We start from the raw sequence: 19,472 nt of genomic DNA on the forward strand, positions 1-19,472 counted from the left end.
CTCAAAAGTACTCATTACATTTTGGCAGGAAAATTGTCCAATTCACACACTTCTCAAGAGAGCATCGCTGGTCATCCCTACTGCATTTGTTCTGGGACACTCACTAAACACAAATGCTTTGTATGTAAATGATGTCTGAGTGTTGGTGTGCCCCTGGCTAAAAACCAAAACCTTTCAGACTTTTACTCAAGAAGTATTTTACTTCAGTCATTTTCTATTAACTTCTCTAGGATAGGGGGCATAATTTGGAATTTTGGATGAAAAGCATGCCCAATTTCAACTGCCTGCTACTCATCCCCAGAATATAAGATATGCATATTATTAGTAGATTTGGATAGAAAACACTGAAGTTTCTAAAACTGTTTGAAACATGTCTGTGAGAATAACAGAACTTATGTAGCGGGCGAAAACCCAGAGGACAAACCATTCAGATTTATTTTTTTGAGGTCACCCTGTTTTCAATGAGATTTTATTGGGAATCCAGATTTCTGAGGGACTTGCTTGCAGTTCCTACCGCTTCCACTGGATGTCACCAGTCTTGGTTGAGGTTATTCCTTTGTGTAATGTGTTATTAAATCTGCACCGAAGTAGTTGGGAGGAGACTCAATTCACGGAAAAATGAGTGGTGGCTTGTGATGAAAGTGAGTTGTAAGTAGGTGATTATCAAATGGCTCAGTGGGTGTCTTGGGCAGAGCCATGAGTGGACAATGATGAGTGGAAGTCCTTGATTTGAGACACCACACTAGGGAAGTGGGTGATGTTACTCACTTGACTTCACAGGAGTGGACACTCAGGTCCTTGTGCAGAAGACCACTGGTGAGGTTATAGACCAGAACTGACCCATTACTGGTACCTGTGGACAGACAAAGAGAGACGTATACAGTTATAATTGGAGCAAATCCTAACTTCCCTTAAATCAGATTTCTGCATCGAAGTCCCCCAGCAATTTCTGAATTTGCCCCCCAATAAAACAGTTACTGATGGAGGCACATTAACATTATTAATACAATTACTAAATGTATATAAAAATCGGAGCAATAGTGTGCGGCAGGCCTAGAATTCACCGGCAGTATCGACGGCCCCCTTGTGTGGCCGTAATACCCGCTAAAGAAAAGCCATGCCATGTGGTCAAAGTTAGAATTCCCTTCTCCTGGCTGCCAATAGCTGTGGTCCGAAGCACCTTTCATTCACATTGCTCTCTCAGATATCTCAATAATTATTAGCCAATGCACGTCATGTAAATCGGTACTTCTCACAGGCATAGCAGCTCCGAAGTACAAGTGAAGACAGCCATATTGGGGATGTAACAGTGCGCCTCCTTATCGAATTCCCAGGAGCACATTGAAGATATTATGAAACAAACAGCAAAATCACTAGCCTTCAGTTCGTTCGGAATGTATTTAGACCTTGACCTTTTCATATATTGTTAGGCTACAGCCTACAGTCTCATAGCAAATACTTGTGTAAATAAGGTATTTCTGTTTTGTATTTTTAATACATTATTTATTTAACACATTTTAGAACACGGGTGTATTTGTATTTAATATGGGTCCCCATTAGCTACTGCCAACTCTTCCTGGGGTCCGGCAAAATTAAGGTAGTTACAGTGGGGCAAAAAAGTATTGTCAGCCACCAATTGTGCAAGTTCTCCCACTTAAAAGATTTTACCAAAAAGTTATATTTTGGTTTCATCTGACCATACGGCAATCTTCTTCTGGATCATCCAAATGCTCTCTAGGAAACTTCAGACGGGCCTGGACATGTACTGGCTTAAGCAGGGGGACACGTCTGGCATCTTTTGAGTCCCTGGCGGCGTAGTGTGTTACTGATGGTAGGCTTTGTTACTTTGGTCCCAGCTCTCTGCAGGTCATTCACTAGGTCTCCCTGCGTGGTTCTGGGATATTTGCTCACCATTCTTGTGATCATTTTGACCCCAAGGGGTGAGATCTTGCGTGGAGCCCCAGATCGAGGGAGATTGTCAGTGGTCTTGTATGTCTTCCATTTCCTAATAATTGCTCTCACAGTTGATTTCTTCAAACTAAGCTGCTTACCTATTGCAGATTCAGTCTTCCCAGCCTGGTGCAGGTCTACAATTTTGTTGCTGGTGTCCTTTGACAGCTCTTTGGTCTTGGCCATAGTGGAGTTTGGAGTGTGACAGGCGAGGGGTTTGAGGTTGTGGACAGGTGTCTTTTATACTGATAACAAGTTCAAACAGGTGCCATTAATACAGGTAACGAACGAGTGGAGGACAGAGGAGCCGTTACAGGTCTGTGAGAGCCAGAAATCTTGCTTGTTTGTAGGTGACCAAATACTTATTTTCCACCATAATTTGCAACTAAATTCATTAAAAATCCTACAATGTGATTTTCTGGATTTTTTTCCCTCATTTAGTCTGTCATAGTTGAAGTGTAACTATGATGAAAATTACAGGCCTCATCTTTTTAAGTGGGAGAACTTGCACAATTGATGGCTAACTAAATACTTTTTTGCCCCACTGTATACATTTTTTAAGACATTACATTCATTAGAGAATTCACAACACACAAAGTATGTGCCCTTAGGCCCATACACCACTACCACATACACTGCTGTTCAAAAGTTTGGGGTCACGTAGAAGTTTCCTTGTTTTCCATGAAAACATACATGAAATGAGTTGCAAAACGAATAGGAAATATATTGACAAGGTTATAAAACAATGATTTTTAATTGAAATAATAATTGTGTCCTTCAAAAGTTGCTTTCAAAGAATCCTCAATGTGCAGTAATTACAGCCTTGCAGACCTTTTCCATTGTAGTTGTCAATTTGTTGAGGGAATCTGGAGGGATTTCACCCCATGCTTCCTGAAGCACCTCCCACAAGTTGGATTCGCATGATGGGCACTTCTTTACGTACCATACGGTCAAGCTGCCCCCACAACAGCTCAATAGGGTTGAAATCCGGTGACTGTGCTGGCAAATCCATTATAGACAGAATACCAGCTGACTGCTTCTTCCCTAAATAGTTTTTGCATAGTTTGACCCAATGCATAGCTCCATTGTCCTGTTGTAGGAGGAAATTGGGTCCAATTAAGCTTGAATAATTTTGCACGTCCAATTTTTCAGTTTTTGATTTGTTTGAAAAGTTTGAAATATCCAATAAATGTCGTTCCACTTCATGATTGTGTCCCACTTGTTGATTCTTCACAAAAAAATACAGTTTTATATCTTTATGTTTGAAGCCTGAAATGTGGCAAAAGGTCGCAAAGTTCAAGGGGGCCGAATACTTTCGCAAGGCACTGTATATTTCTGAATTCCATTCTTTTACTTTTAGATGTGTGTATTGTTGTGAATTGTTAAATACTAATGCCCTGTTGGAGCTAGGAACACAAGCATTTCGCTACACTCGCAATAAAATATATATACACATTATATATAGTTAAATATATAAAGTATATCCCGAGAGAGCCATGTTACCGTGAAACAGAGTATGTTACAATCCCTGAAGTCTCTCTGGAAGGAGATCCTGGCCGGTGTTCGATGATCAATCCTGGACACTAGGGCCGGGACGATATCAGTATCACAATACTTGTTAGTATTGTGGAAAAGAAAAAAAAACACCAAGTGGATTCAACTTATTTAGGAAAAACAGCCCTAATGTTGGAAACATCCAAGGTCAAATGTAGTTATTTTCTAAGCTGTAGCACACAATATGTTACATACGGCTGAATTTTAAAGGAGCAAAGAGTTGAGTCTGCTTCATGTTTAAATTTTTGACATGGAAGAAATATTGTGAAACTGGTATAGTCACAGCCCTATCGTACACCCAGTCTGGACTGATTGATTGGTGCTGCAGTAACTGTCGCCAACCCGAGCATGATTGAATCAGATCACTCAGGGGAAAACATTTATCCCCCACTGTCACCAATCATCCTTCTCTCATACCAGGATATAATGTATTAACACCTTAATACACAACAGGATGCAAAAAACAACAACATTGGTTGTTTATTACCAGAATGCTAACAGAATTAGCACAAGTAATAGCGAATTAAATGGAGGCTGCTTGCTAAAGATGCTAATGAGCGCAAAATACAAACACGTTGCAAAGACAGACAATCCAGCTCATAAAGTTATACCTAAACTGAAGAAAAAAAAGAAACGTCCCTTTTTTAGGACCCTGTCTTTTAAAGATCATTCGTAAAAATCCAAATAACTTCACAGATCTTCATTGTAATGGGTTTAAACACGGTTTCCCATGCTTGTTCAATGAACCATAAACAACTGTGGAACGGTCATTAAGACACAAACAGCTTACAGACGGTAGGCAATTAAGGTCACAGTTATGAAAACTTAGGACATTAAAAGAGGCCTTTCTACCGACTCTGAAAAACACCAAAAAGAAAGATGCCCAGGGTCCCTGCTCATCTGCGTCAACGTGCCTTAAGCATGCTGCAAGGAGGCATGAGGACTGCAGATGTGGCCAGGGCAATAAATTGCAATGTCCGTACTGTGAAACGCCTAAGACAGCGCTTCAGGGAGACGGGACAGACAGCTGATCGTCCTCTCAGTGGCAGACCACGTGTAACACCACCTGCACAGGATCGGTACATCCGAACATCACACCTGCGGGACAGGTTCAGGATGGCATCAACAACTCCCCGAGTTACACCAGGAACGCACAATCACTCCATAAGTGCTCAGACTGTCCGTAACAGGCTGAGAGAGGCTGGACTGAGGGCTTGTAGGCCTGCTGTAAGGCAGATCCTCACCAGACATCACCGGTAACAACGTCGCCTATGGGCACAAATCCACCATCGCTGGACCAGACAGGACTAGCAAAAAGTGCTCTTCACTGACGAATCGCGGTTTTATTATTTTGGATTTGCGTTTATTGTCGAAGGAATGAGCGTTACACCGAGGCCTGTACTCTGGAGCAGGATCGATTTGGAGGTGGAGGGTCCGTCATGGTCTGGGGCGATGTGTCACAGCATCATCGGACTGAGCTTGTTGTCATTGCAGGCAATCTCAAAGCTGTGAGTTTACAAGGAAGCCATCCTCCTCCCTCATGTGGTAGCCTTCCTGCAGGCTCATCCTGACATGACCCTCCAGCATGACAATGCCACCAGCCATACTGCTCATTCTGCGCGTGATTTCCTGCAAGACAGGAATGTCAGTGTTCTGACATTGCCAGCGAAGAGCCCGGATCTCAATCCCATTGAGCACGTCTGGGACCTGTTGGATCGGAGGATAAGGGTTAGGGCCATTCCACCCAGAAATGTCCAGGAACTAACTTGCAGGTGCCTTGGTGGAAGAGTGGGGTAACATCCCACAGCACGAACTGGCAAATCTGGTGCAGTCCATGAGGAGAAGATGCACTGCAGTACTTCATGCAGATGGTGGCCACACCAGATACTGACTGTTACTTTTGACCACCCCTTTGTTCAGGGACACATTATTAAATTTGTTAGTCACATGTCTGTGGAACTTGTTCAGTTTATGTCTCAGTTGTTGAATCTTATGTTCAAACAAATATTTACACGTTAAGTTTGCTGAAAATAAACGCAGTTGACAGTGAGAGGGCAATTTTTTTACGGAACATAATTTTCGGTGAGTTTGGACATTTACAAGCGAATGTGAAAGAGACATAGTACAAATGAACAAGGTTTGATGCATGTTTGTCTGAAGGAAGAACAGCAGCCTACTGGCTCTGGAGCAGCATGTGTAGGCTACACACTGTGTGTGTGGAGTATGGGGCAATGGGCCTACCTCTGCTCAGAAGAGGGGAGGGAATAAGACAGACCATAATGGAGAAGAGAAAATACCCATGGAAATCAAGATAGCGGCAGCTGTACAAATAACTTTGACTTCTCAAACACGGCAGAAAGCTAACACAATATGACGCCCCATCACCTTGTCCATTAAGCCACTAATTCTGCAAACCCCATTCAGTTAAACGTAGGGACTGCGTTAATGTAGAATTCGGCATTTTTCACACAGAAAAAAAAGAGAAAACAAGAAATATCTTCATGCGTTTTGTAAACACAGATGTAAACGGCTTCTTATTGTAATTTCTGCTCAGCATTAAACTAATTTTGAGCTTCAGTTGCACTTCTTCACTCAGATGAGAATAAACAAATGGGCATTCTATACAGCAGACAGCACTCTGATGTGTAGCTACTTCTCTCAGGTACTTTTCTCAGTTTAGCTAGTCTACTTTTCTCTGATGAAATGCAAGATTTACTTTAAGAAAAACAGAAATATTATGGCCATGCATCATTTTTGCAAAAAATACCTTGCTTTTTCATTGCAAGCCCATTTACTTGCATGGCTGCCAGCCAAATAGCTTTGCACTTCTGTTGTCAACAGACGAAAACTAAACTATTTTCTGCCTGTGTTGCACTAATTAATTTTCTGGGAAGGAAAACTATAGTTGCATATCCCTGAATACTCTATTGAAGAAAAAAAAAACACGACTTCCAATATAAACCACAACCTGTCAATACAGAACTAGACTAACCTGCTCCCGCTTCTCCAGTTGTGCTATTTAAAAAAAAAAACAGGTGACTGGCTCAAATGTTCTGGGGAAATATAGTAAGCTTCATAATGTAAAGTAATGAGACAGTTGAAATTAAAAAACGGGATCTGCTTCATCTCCTATATTGCACAAGTTGACCGCAGGTATTTATTTTAAAGTAGCTATAAATATTCAAATGTGTTATTAAACTTCAAAGGGATAGTTGAATTGGAATTTCAAAGGAATAGTTTAGTAAAACTGATGGTTTAGAACCTATAAGGAAAAAATGGCAAACAGATGTAATTGACAAAATAGAGGAGAACCATTGGTCACAGATAGGAGCGGGTATGAACATTTTCACATACAACCTAATAGGCTGACTAGACCGGGGCATGCACGTATCTCCGCATGCGCCATCGTGCGCATGTTGATATTGTACATCCACACCAGACGCAATCAGGACACAGGTTGAAATATCAAAACAAACTCTGAACCAACCATATTCATTTGGGACAGGTCGGAACACATGAAACCTTCATGACATTTAGCTGGCTAACTTGCTGTTGCTATGTAACGTGTCCTGGGACATAAACATTAGGTTGTTATTTTACTTGAAATGCACCATGTCCTTTTTTTCTTGAGCTTTGTAGAATTTTGACCCATTTTGAGTTACACAAAATTGTGTGTTCTGTAATCCAACAATTAGTTTCTAGTAATCTCTCTGCCTTCAGTCTTCTTACACTGTGGACTTTATATGATGGCTGGCAACCAACTTGAAGGTGCATTTCAAATACCCACTGGACTGGAGTGTGGACCTCAGTCCATCTTTCAATCACCCACATAGGTATATTCTCCTAAAAACCAATGAGAAGGTGGTAGAAGTGGGACTTGCAGAGACTCAAGGGAAAAAAAATAAAACAAAGTTATATTTCAGGGCCTGGCGACACATTCGCTCGTTGACACGCAGGCAAGCAGTTTGGATGAAATTATTAAATAGTTAAACAGTAGATGGTATAGAGAAGAGTATGAGATGAGTAATGTAGGGAATGTAAACATTATATAAAGTGGCATTTGAATGTTTGAAGTGACTTGCCATACATTTATTACATCCAATTTGTAATTATTAAGTGGCTAGAGATTTGAGTCAGTATGTTGGCAGCAGTGTAGTGTCGTCTGCAAACTTGATGATTGAGTTGGAAGCGTGCATGGCCACACAGTCATGGTGAACAGGGCTGAGAATGCACCCTTGTGGGGCCCCAGTGATGTGGATCAGCGGAGTGGAGATGTTGTTTCCTACCCTCACCACCTGGGTGCGTCCCGTCAGAAAGTCCAGGAACCAGTTGCACAGAGCGGGGGTCGAGACCTGAGCTTAATGACGAGTTTGGAGGGTACTATGGTGTTAAATGCTGAGCTGTAGTTGATGAACAGCATTCTTACATAGGTATTCCTAATGGTGGCCATCTTGAAGCATGTGGGAACAGCAGGCTGCGATAGGGATTGATTGAATATGTCCGTAAACACACCAGCCAGCTGGTCTGCGCATGCTCTGAGGACGCGGCTAGGGATGCCGTCTGGGCCGGCAGCCTTGCGAGGGTTAACGCATTTAAATGTTTTACTCACGTTAGCTGCGGTGAAGGAGAGCCCACAAGTTTTGGTAGCGGGCCGTGTCGGTGGCACTGTATTGTCCTCAAAGCGAGCAAAGAAGTTGTTTAGTTTGTCTGGGAGCAAGACATTGGGGTCCGCGACGGGGCTGGTTTTCTTTTTGTAGTCCGTGATTGACTGTAGATCCTGTCACATACCTCTCGTGTTTGAGCTGTTGAATTGCGACTCTACTTTGTCTCTATACCGACGCTTAGCTTGTTTGATTGCCTTGCGGAGGGAATAACTACACTGTTTGTATTCGGTCTTGTTTCCAGTCGCCATGCCCCGACTAAAAGCAGTGATTCGTGCATTCAGTTTTGCGCGAATGCTACCAACAATCTACGGTTTCTGGTTGGGGAAGGTTTTAATAATCGCCGTGGGTACAACATCACCGACGCACTTGCTAATAAACTCGCTCACTGAATCAGCGTATACATCAATGTTGTTGTTCGACACTATCAGGAACATATCCCAGTCCACGTGATCGAAGCAATCTTGAAGCGACCAGCGTTGAACAATCTTGAAGCGACCAAGCAGAGGTGTCTGCTTGGGAGGTATACACGACTGATTATAATCGAAGAGAATTCTCTTGGTAGATAATGCAGTCGGCATTTGATTGTAAGGAATTCTAGGTCAGGTGAACAAAAGGACTTGAGTTCCTGTACGTTATGATCACACCACGACTCGTTAATCATAAGGCATACACACCCGCTCTTCTTCATACCAGAGAGATGTTTGTTTCTGTCGACACGATGCGTGAAGAAACCAGTTGGCTGTACAGACTGATAACGTATTTCGAGTGAGCCATGTTTCCGTGAAACAGAGAATGTTACAATCTCTGATGTCTCTCTGGAAGGCAACCCTTGCTCTGATTTTTTTTTTTTTTTCAAGAGGCTGGATATTGGCAAGTAGTATACTCGGGAGCGGTGGGCGATGTGCCCGTCTACGGAGCCTGGCCAGAAGACCGCTCCGTCTGCGGCGCCGTTGTTTTGGGTCGCCTGCTGGGATTTGATCCATTGTCCTGGGTGGTGGACGTTGCTCTTATATCTAATAGTTCCTCACGTCTGTATGTAATAAGACTTAAGATTTCCTGGGGTAACAGTGCAAGAAATAATTTTTTAAAAAAAATAATAAAATAAATACTGCATAGTTTCCTAAGAACGCGAAGCGAGACGGCCATCTCTGTCGGCGCCGGGAGTCTAATCTGTATTTAGTCAATACAGAGTTCCAAACTGCCTCTGGAAGAAACATCAGCACAATAACTGTTTGTCAGGAGCTTATTTAAATGGGTTTCCATGGCCAAGCAGCCACACACAAACCTAAAATCACCATGTGCAATGCCAAGCGTTGGCTGGCTCACCACCATTGGACCGATGAATCACGCTTCACCATCTGTCAGTCCGATGGACGTCTCTGGGTGTGGTGGAAGCCAGGAGAATGCTACTTTCCCCAATACATAGTGCCAACTGTAAAGTTTGGTGGAGGAGGGTTAGGCCCTTAGCGCCAGTGAAGGAAAATGTTAATGCTACAGTATACAATGACATTCTAGGTCTGTGCTTCTAACTTTGTGGTAACAGTTTGGGGAAGGCCCTTTCTTATTTCAGAATGACAATGCACAAAGAGAGGTCCATACAGACATGGTTTGTCGAGATCGTTGTGGAAGAACTTGACTGGCCTGCACAGAGCCTTGACCTCATCCCTATCAAACACCTTTAGAATGAATTGGAACGCCGACTGCAAGCCAGGCCTAATTGCCCAACATCACTAATGATCTTGTGGCTGAATGGAAGCAAGTACATTGTGTCTAGGAATTTATATACATCCATCTCCAAGTTTATGTTTTTGGGAATTGTAAATATTGGTGATCAATAGACATGTTTGTAATCTAGGTGAAATTGCTGTATAGATAAAAATGTGTAGCCATCAGTTGGAAAGCCTTATACATCTACTCTCAATAACAAACTGGAGAACTGAACTATGTAGCTACATCCAATTAGACTCTGTACATTACAAAACCAAACATTAACCAGACACATTCCACAGAATTTGGAAACAGTATGCTGACCATGTTAGAAGACGTTTTGTATAGTTGCAGTTTAAAAAAAACACTCAATTGAACAATGAAATTCCGAAAGGGCCAACCAAAAATTGACTTCCGGTTTACCAACCCCTCCGAAAGACACACATGCATATACCGGTTGGTGATGTTGGAGCAGCGGGCTGCCAAACTGGCCACCTGTGGAGCAATTGTTGGAGAGGTTAAGTGTTGTTGGGGGAGGTTAAGTGTTCTCCTGGCATCCACCAAACCCAGATACGTCCATCGGACTGACAGATTGTGAATTGTGATTCATGACTCCAATGGTCCAATGGTGGCGAGCCAGCCAACGCTTGGCATTGCACATGTTGATTTTCAGGTTTGTGTGTGGCTGCTCAAGGGCACAACGGCGGGCAACGGCAATTAGGATTTCGATACCAGCAACCCTGGCATGCCAGCTCACTTTCAGCCAGAATTTCCCCGTAAGACCCGGGATTCGAACTGGCAACCCTCCGGGGGAAAAAATGCTAGATGCTACTTGCTGCTCCTAACTAAACCTAAAGCACTGTTGTGGCGGAAAAAGAGAACTGAACCGAAATAGCACCGCAACAGCAGGTGTGCACACCAGATAACACTCAAGAATATGCAACTTTTCCAACCCGTGATGTATGCAAACCTGCATACATTTCAGTCATGAGGCAGACAATCATATCCAGAGCGACTTACAGGAGCAATTAGGGATAAGTATCTTCCTCAAGGGCACAGACAGATGTTTTACCTAGTCGTCTCTGGGATTCGACCTTTCGTTTACTGGCCCACAAAGCTCTTAACGGCCAGGATACCTGCTGCATGCACATTAACACACGCCTTTCCCGAATTCTTCCAAATTATGTCTAGCTTCAACTACCTATGAGTAAACATAAGAGGGCAGTAGAAACCATAACTTTGCCAACTCGCTATGTGAGCTATTGAAAAGGTTCTTCGTTTACACATTCTGTTCATAGTCATTGGACTCTGATGCTGTATGGAATACATAATCATGACTTTTGACAACGTAGGGGCAATGCTCTCTTCTCATATGCCCAGTGTTATTCTACAAACCACCAAAGACTACATCTCTCTCTCCCTCCCTCCCTCTATTCTCCTGCTTTATCTTTATTAACACAATCTATTCGCCAGGTTGTGTGGCAGTCGTCTTAGGGGTGTTAATAATAGAAGAAAAGGAACGTTCAGATGAAGAGATCTATCTTTTGCGTCATTCGGAGAGATCACAGAGCCAAATGAGATGAGTCGTCATCTCCTTACAGGATGCCTACATTATAATCCTGCTTTATGTTACACAATCCTTACTGAATAAATAATGCCCGAGGGGTTTTGGTATATGGCCAATATACCTTGCTAACGGATATTCTTTATGCACGACACAGCCCTTAGGGTTAGGGTTATATTGGCCATATAACACAAACCCCAGGTGCCTTATTGCTATTATAAACTGGTTACCAATATAATTAGACCAGTAAAATTAAATGATATCAGCATTCAGGGCTCGAACCACCCAGTTTATAAACATCCTTTTAGTACTGAGACATGCTGACATTGTACTGTTTTACATCATAACATGCCTCAAGTACTCATTTTGTAATTGTGTCTTCTGTGATAAAAATGCATTGAGATTGAAACTGCTGGGGGGGTTAGTCAATGCTTATGAATTTACATAAATCAATGACCAGAACAATAGTTGAATTGTTCAGCAACATGTGCAGTGCATGCTAACATGGCTTTGGTGATAAATGGTACATAATGTGAAATGGGCCCAGGTGGTGACAGAGATCTTCTTCAAGCTGCCTGAATGAATACTGGGTCATTCAGTTGTACCAGAAGCAAGGGCCCTACCTGGGAGAACAGAAACAGTCTCTCTCTCTCTGGCTCGCAGCCATTCTGTCAACATGTCTTGTATGTATAACCACTCAAATTCATTTAAAACTGATACAGATGCAAGCATTGACTTAAATTCACTTTGTCTACTTGTCCCATTCTTTAATCTTGTCTGGAAAAGGGATATATACAGTGGGGCAAAAAAAGTATTTAGTCAGCCACCAATTGTGCAAGTTCTCCCACTTAAAAAGATGAGGTCTGTAATTTATATCATAGGTACACTTCAACTATGACAGACAAAATGAGAGAAAAAAAATCCATAAAGTCACATTGTAGGATTTTTAATGAATTTATATGCAAATTATGGTGGAAAATAAGTATTTGCTCAATAACAAAAGCTTATCTCAATACTTTGTTATATACTCTTTGTTGGCAATGACTGAGGTCAAATGTTTTCTGTAAGTCTTCACAAGGTTTTCACACACTGTTGCTGGTATTTTAGCCCATTCCTCCGTGCAGATCTCCTCCAGAGCAGTGATGTTTTGGGGCTGTTGCTGGGCAACATGGACTTCCAACTCCCTCCAAAGATGTTCTATGGGGTTGAGATCTGGAGACTGGCTAGGCCACTCCAGGACCTTGAAATGCTTCTTACGAAGCCACTCCTTCCTTGCCCGGGCGGTGTGTTTGGGATCATTGTCATGCTGAAAGCCCCAGCCACATTTAATCTTCAATGCACTTGCTGATGGAAGGAGGTTTTCACTCAAAATCTCACGATACATGGCCCCATTCATTCTTTCCTTTACACGGATCAGTCGTCCTGGTCACTTTGCAGAAAAACAGCCCCAAAGCATGATGTTTCCACCCCCATGCTTCACAGTAGGTATGGTGTTCTTTGGATGCATCTCAGCATTCTTTGTCCTACAAACACGACGAGTTGAGTTTTTACCAAAAAGTTATATTTTGGTTTCATCTGACCATATGGCATTCTCCCAATCTTCTTCTGGATCATCCAAATGCTCTCTAGGAAACTTCAGACGGGCCTGGACATATACTGGCTTAAGCAGGGGGACACGTCTGGCACTGCAGGTTTTGAGTCCCTGGCGGCGTAGTGTGTTACTAAGGGTAGGCTTTGTTACTTTGGTCCCAGCTCTCTGCAGGTCATTCACTAGGTCCCCCCGTGTGGTTCTGGGATTTTTGCTCACCGTTCTTGTGATCATTTTGACCCCACGGGGTGAGATCTTGCGTGGAGCCCCAGATCGAGGGAGATTATCAGTGATCTTGTATGTCTTCCATTTCCTAATAATTGCTCCCACAGTTGATTTCTTCAAACCAAGCTGCTTACCTATTGCAGATTCAGTCTTCCCAGCCTGGTGCAGGTCTACAATTTTGTTTCTGGTGTCCTTTGACAGCTCTTTGGTCTTGGCCATAGTGGACAGAGTGTGACTGTTTGAGGTTGTGGACAGGTGTCTTTTATACTGATAACAAGTTCAAACAGGTGCCATTAATACAGGTAACGAGTGGAGGACAGAGGAGCCTTTTAAAGAAGAAGTTACAGGTCTGTGAGAGCCAGAAATCTTGCTTGTTTGTAGGTGACCAAATACTTATTTTCCACCATAATTTGAAAATGAATTCATTAAAAATCCTACAATGTGATTTTCTGGATTTCTTTCTCTCATTTTGTCTGTCATAGTTGAAGTGTACCTATGATGAAAATTACAGGCCTCTCATCTTTTTAAGTGGGAGAACTTGCACAATTGGTGGCTGACTAAATACTTTTTTGCCCCACAGTATATATATTTTTTAGTTGACAGCTGTGTGATTTGTCTGATATACATTAATAAAAATTGAATCACTCTGGACATGACTTGCATTTATTTTAGACCTTTTGAAACAATAGCTCTCCGTATTTGTCTTTATGTTTAACTTACCACAGAAGTCAGTAAAAATGTGAAGACCAAAGTGACAAACATGCTATGAAAAAGTCAGTTTTGTAATCTTACAAAAAAAAAAAAGTTTATCTAAAGCCAAAATGAGGCCATTGAACAACTTGAGTCCTTCCTCAGGGAATAGTCTGCAAATAGCTGAAAACAGGGTGACAGGTTTTTTATTTTTATGTACTGCTCCAGAGCTCCACAGCCCAGCTCACTCAACTGGGGAATGGACATGCTAGGTTTTATTCAAGTCTGGGAGACATTTACAGGGAGAGAGCATGAGTTTTGGAGTGAGTAGAGTAAATCCAATCCAACCATTGGCCCTGGATAATATGCCATGTCATCACACAGGCAGACTGCCACAGTGAAGAAGGTTTACAAAGTGTATCAGGAATACTATTATGAGTGGAGCTTATCTCTCTGTGCTCTGGAGAGATCACAGGTATTTGGCCACAATCTCTCTGACAGGGAGTTACTCCAGGAGTAGACCGGTGTATTATGCATAGGGCTTCTCCACTCCTTACACTGTATGAGTGGAGTATTAGCTCTTGTAACGGTATCATGCAACAAAGAAAAAAATTATAATATTATGACTTTCATGGAGCGCTCCATGTTCCTGCTGGCAGCATCTCATTCACATACTCGTCATGGTTTACCACCACCACAGCTCCGCCCTTTTCATTTTATTTAACCTTTGTTTAACTATTATGCACTATCAAAGTGGAATATATATATATATATATATATATATATATATATATAAAATAAACATCCAATGCTCTATTCTTTGAGGGAGATTACTCTTCCCGGTTCTTACTCAAAATCTGTGACAACTCTTTACACCAATCGGCAGTATGTTTCTAGGGAGGGATCTCTGTTTCTAGGCGGACTAAAAGGTGGATTTGGCTCGAAAAGGGGTATACATTCTGTGGAAAATGTACCACTGGTCACAGAAATTCTCATCATCTCTGCCGATTGTGGGTGCCCTCTGGATTCTAAGGCCTTGTGGAATCAATTTCTTGCGCAAAAAGTAGCTCAAAGTGACGGCGTGAAGATGCATACGTGTCTCTGTCATATAGGTGTTTCAGTCTCTTTTGTAGTGATTCCATTGTTTCAACAGGATCAACATGATTGTCAAACAAATAGTCTCATCACAATACGGGCATAATCTTCTGTTGTAAATTCTAATGTCTTACTGAGGTTGAAATCCTCTTCGATTTGATTTTCCATCTCAGGTCCATAACCAAATGGCGGTGCGTAATGGAGTCTTGCAGTTTGGAGTGCCGTATGAAAAGGACGTACCATCTATAGAAAAGTTTGTGGTCGTACGCTAATTCTTAAAAACATAGGTGCTGGGCTAATAAAGAATACTAGTATAGAAGAAGGACCCCATTTCCCAACAGTAGGGCCTGCTCCGCTCCTTCTTCCAAAAGTTGAAAGTTAAGTTGATAATCACCCCGACAAATGCCACGAAACTGAACCTAAACTATACCGAAATTTTTTTCACACATAACAGATTAAATAAATTTAAGTTAAGTATGATGGGGAGAAAGGGGGAGAACTGGTGAGTTGATGAGCGAGTGGAAGTGAACAATGCATAATTATGTAATCACCAATTGTGAAAAAAGAACAGGGTGGCCCATTCTATTGTATTGATCCATTCTAATTATAATCTTAAAAATGGTATGTATCTATATTAGTTTACCGAATCAAAGCTGTCTTATCAGTCTACTCTGGCCTACTTGGATTGGGCTACACAGTGGGAGTGTGCATAATTGTACATGTTGACAGACATTCAATGTCTGGGAAAATATCCACATCGGGCAGCAAGTGAGCAAGTGTTGGAGAATGTGGTGATAGGGTTTGTAGAATCTTACCTTGGCAAGGGGAGAAATGTCACCATGGACAATTTCTTCACTTCACTGTCATTGGCAAACAATTTGCTTGCAAAAAAAAAAAAAAAGTTTGGCTGGCACCATGAACAAAGGGAGACAGGAGCTTCCTCCCTCTGTGCAAAATAAGGCACCTGCACAGCCAGTTGTACTCCACAACAGTGCTGAAGAATAACAAGACAACGGGAAGACAATGAAGAGAAAACTGGAGACTTACACACTACAACCAAACAAAGGTATCTCATAGTGTGTCAAGCAAGTGAGTTACGAAAATTGTGTCAACAGCTAAATGAAATCCAACTGATGCCATTGCGTGAAGATGCACACAATAAGCTCGAACTGACAATAGGACTATTTTTGACTGCTGTCATATCAACTTTGCCGTTATTGCTTTTGTGCCGAGTTTAACAATTTATCAAGGCCACTTGATGCTTATAATGATCTTTAGGCTACTGATGTTTCATAATTTCACCATGCGTCTTGGTGGTTTTTATTTTGTCGTTATAAAAAGAAGCTGCTACCGTGTTCCAACACATAGGCTTTCTGTTTCATAGTTGTAAGAATGGCTGATCATTAGCTTGAAAAGGGGTCCATCCAAGTGTTAAAGGGAGATTTGAGGTATGAGCAAGCATCTATCCAGACGTGTGTGTGTGTGTGTGTGTGTGTGTATTTAAATCCATCCCAAGTACAGGGTCACACTGATCTGCAGTACTCACCCACAGCCAGTAGGGGCTGGTAGTGGTTGATGTTCTTGGTGGTCAGTGGGGGGCACATCCTCAGGGCGAAGGGGGGCAGGGGAAGCCCCGACAGTAGCCCCGTCAATAGGAACTTCAGCTGTACCTCCTGCTGCAGTGATGGGGGTGGTGGGTCTGCTCCTGAAACCAAACTCTGACCTGGATACACACCAACACACAGGATGGAAAGGGTTAACAGAGATCTCACCGTCTTAGAAGGAGCAGGACTCAATCCCTCTTGGAGCTCATTACAGAAAGGACAAATAATTCAGTTCCATTTCCCAAGCTACAGTTTACAACCACCATTGCTAGGGGTTGTGTTCAATGGTTGTTGATCATTAGTAGACAACCATTTTCAGGTCTTGCCATATATTTTCAAATAGATTTAAGTTAAAACTAACTCGGCCACTCGAGAACATTCGCCGTCTTCTTGGTAAGCAACTCCAGTGTAGATTTGGTATTGCGTTTTAGGTTACGTCCTGCTGAAATGTAAATTCATATATTGTGCCTTGTTGTAAAAAGCATGTACGTTTTGGAATAGTTGTACTCTGTACAGGCTTCCTGCTTTTCACTGTGTCAATTAGGTTAGTATTGTGGAGTAACTATAATGTTGTTGCTCCATACTCTCTTTCGCCCATCACAGCCATTAAACTCTGTAAATGTTTTAAAGTCACCATAGCCCTCATGGTGAAATCCCTGAGCGGTTTCCTTCCTCTCTGCCAAGTGAGTTAGGAAGGATGCCAGCATCTTTGTAGTAACTGGGTGTATTGATACACCATCCAAAGTGTAATTAATAACTTCACGATGCTCAAAGGGATATTAAATGTCTGCTTTTTTATCTTTTTTTAACCCATTGGTAAGCATTGAAAAACCTCCCTTGTCTTTGTGGTTGAAATGCACTGTCTGAGGGACCTTACAGATAATGGTTTGTGTGGGGAACAGTAGTCACACAGATTGGGTTCTTATTATGTTAAGCACATTTTAACTCCTGAACTCATTTACGCTGGCCATAACAAAGGGGTTGAAGACTTTTTCACTCAACACATTAAAAATATATATTTTTTCAAATGAATAAAAAATTACAAACATTTCCACTTGGACATTATGGGGTATTGTGTGAAGGCCAGTCACAAAAATCTAAATTCAATCCATTTCAAATGTAGGCTGTAACACAACAAAATGTGGACAAAGTCAAGGGCTGTGAATACTTTCTAAAGGCACTGCATGTGATGTCGTGTGCTCTCTGCAGGTTGAGGTCAAGCTCTCCTCCACTTTGAGCCAGGAGAGATTAACATGCATTATTAATATACGCTTTTTGTGCACATCCAAAGGCCAGCCGTGCTGCCCTGTTCAGAGGCAATTGCAATTTTCTAAATCCCTGTTTGTAGTACCTGACCACACAACTGAACGGTAGTCCAGGTGCAACAAAACTAGGGCCTGTAGGACCTACCTTGTTGATAGTGCTGTTAAGGTAGAGCAGTGCTTTACTATGGAGATACTTCTCCCCTTAGCTACTATCAATATGATTTGACCATGACAGTTTACAATCCAGGGTTACTCCAAGCAGTTTAGTCACCTCAACTTTCTCAATTTCCACATTATGTATAAGAATATATAGTTTAGGGTTTAGTGAATGACTTGTCCCAAAGACAATGTTTTTAGTTTTAGAAATGTTTAGGACCAACATACCTTTCCACCCACTCTGAAACTAACTGCAACTCTTTGTTAAGTGTTACAGTCGCTGTGGTATCTGACATGTACAGTCGTGGCCAAAAGTTTGAGAAAGACACAAATATAATTTTCACAAAGTCTGCTGCCTCAGTTTGTAGGATGGCAATTTGCATATACTCCAGAAAGTCATGAAGAGTGAGGAGATATTTTGCAATTACTGGCAAAGCCCCTCTTTGCCATGCAAAGGAACTGAATCCCAATAAACATTTCCACTGCATTTCAGCCCTGCCACAAAAGGACCAGCTGACATCATGTCAGTGATTCTCTCGTTAACACGTATGAGTGTTGACGAGGACAGGGCTGGAGATCACTCTGTCATGCTGATTGAGTTCGAAAAACAGACTGGAAGCATCAAAAGGAGGGTGGTGCTTGGAATCATTGTTCTTCCTCTGTCAACCATGGTTACCTGCAAGGAAACACGTGCCATCATCATTGCTTTTCACAGGCAAGGATATTGCTGCCAGTAAGATTGCACCTAAATCAACCATTTACCAGATCATCAAGAACTTCAAGGAGAGCGGTTCAATTGTTGTGAAGAAGGCTTCAGGGCGCCCAAGAAAGTCCAGCAAGCAACAGGACCGTCTCCTAAAGTTGATTCAGCTGCAGGATCGGGGCACCACCAGTACAGAGCTTGCTCTGGAATTGCAGCAGGCAGGTGTGAGTGCATCTGCACACACAGTGAGGCAAATAATTTTGGAGGATGGCCTGGTGTCAAGGGCAGCAAAGAAGCCACTTCTATCCAGGAAAAACATTAGGGAGAGACTGATATTCTGCAAAAGGTACAGGGATTGGACTGGGGTAAAGTCATTTTCTCAGATGAATCCCCCTTCCGATCATTTGGGGCATCTGGAAAAAAGCTTGTCTGGAGAAGACAAGGTGACCGCTACCATCAGTCCTATGTCATGCCAACAGTAAAGCATCCTGAGACCATTCATGTGTGTGGTTGCTTCTCAGCCAAGGGTGTTGGCTCACTCACAATTTGCCTAAGAGCAACTTCTCCGAGAGCAACTTCTCCCAACCATCCAGGAACAGTTTGGTGATGAACAATGCCTTTTCCAGCATGATGGAGCACCTTGCCGTAAGGCAAAAGTGATAACTAAGTGGCTCGGGGAACAAAACATCGATATTTTGAGTCCATGG

General features: G+C 42.2%; 1 protein-coding gene across 2 annotated transcripts in view; it reads right to left on the reverse strand.

Moving 5' to 3' along the window:
- Window positions 1-19,472, reverse strand: part of wdr11 (WD repeat domain 11) — a 132,329-nt gene that overhangs the window by 60,330 nt on the left and 52,527 nt on the right. For both annotated transcript variants that reach the window (XM_052498280.1, XM_052498279.1), the window contains exons 10-11: window positions 16,584-16,760; window positions 769-853 (exon numbers count right to left, since the gene is read on the reverse strand). In XM_052498280.1, the coding sequence (XP_052354240.1) occupies window positions 769-853; window positions 16,584-16,760 (262 nt within the window). The remainder of the gene's footprint in view (window positions 1-768; window positions 854-16,583; window positions 16,761-19,472) is intronic.

Source organism: Oncorhynchus keta, chromosome 36 (assembly GCF_023373465.1).
Source record: "Oncorhynchus keta strain PuntledgeMale-10-30-2019 chromosome 36, Oket_V2, whole genome shotgun sequence".
Classification (NCBI taxonomy): Eukaryota; Metazoa; Chordata; class Actinopteri; order Salmoniformes; family Salmonidae; genus Oncorhynchus; species Oncorhynchus keta.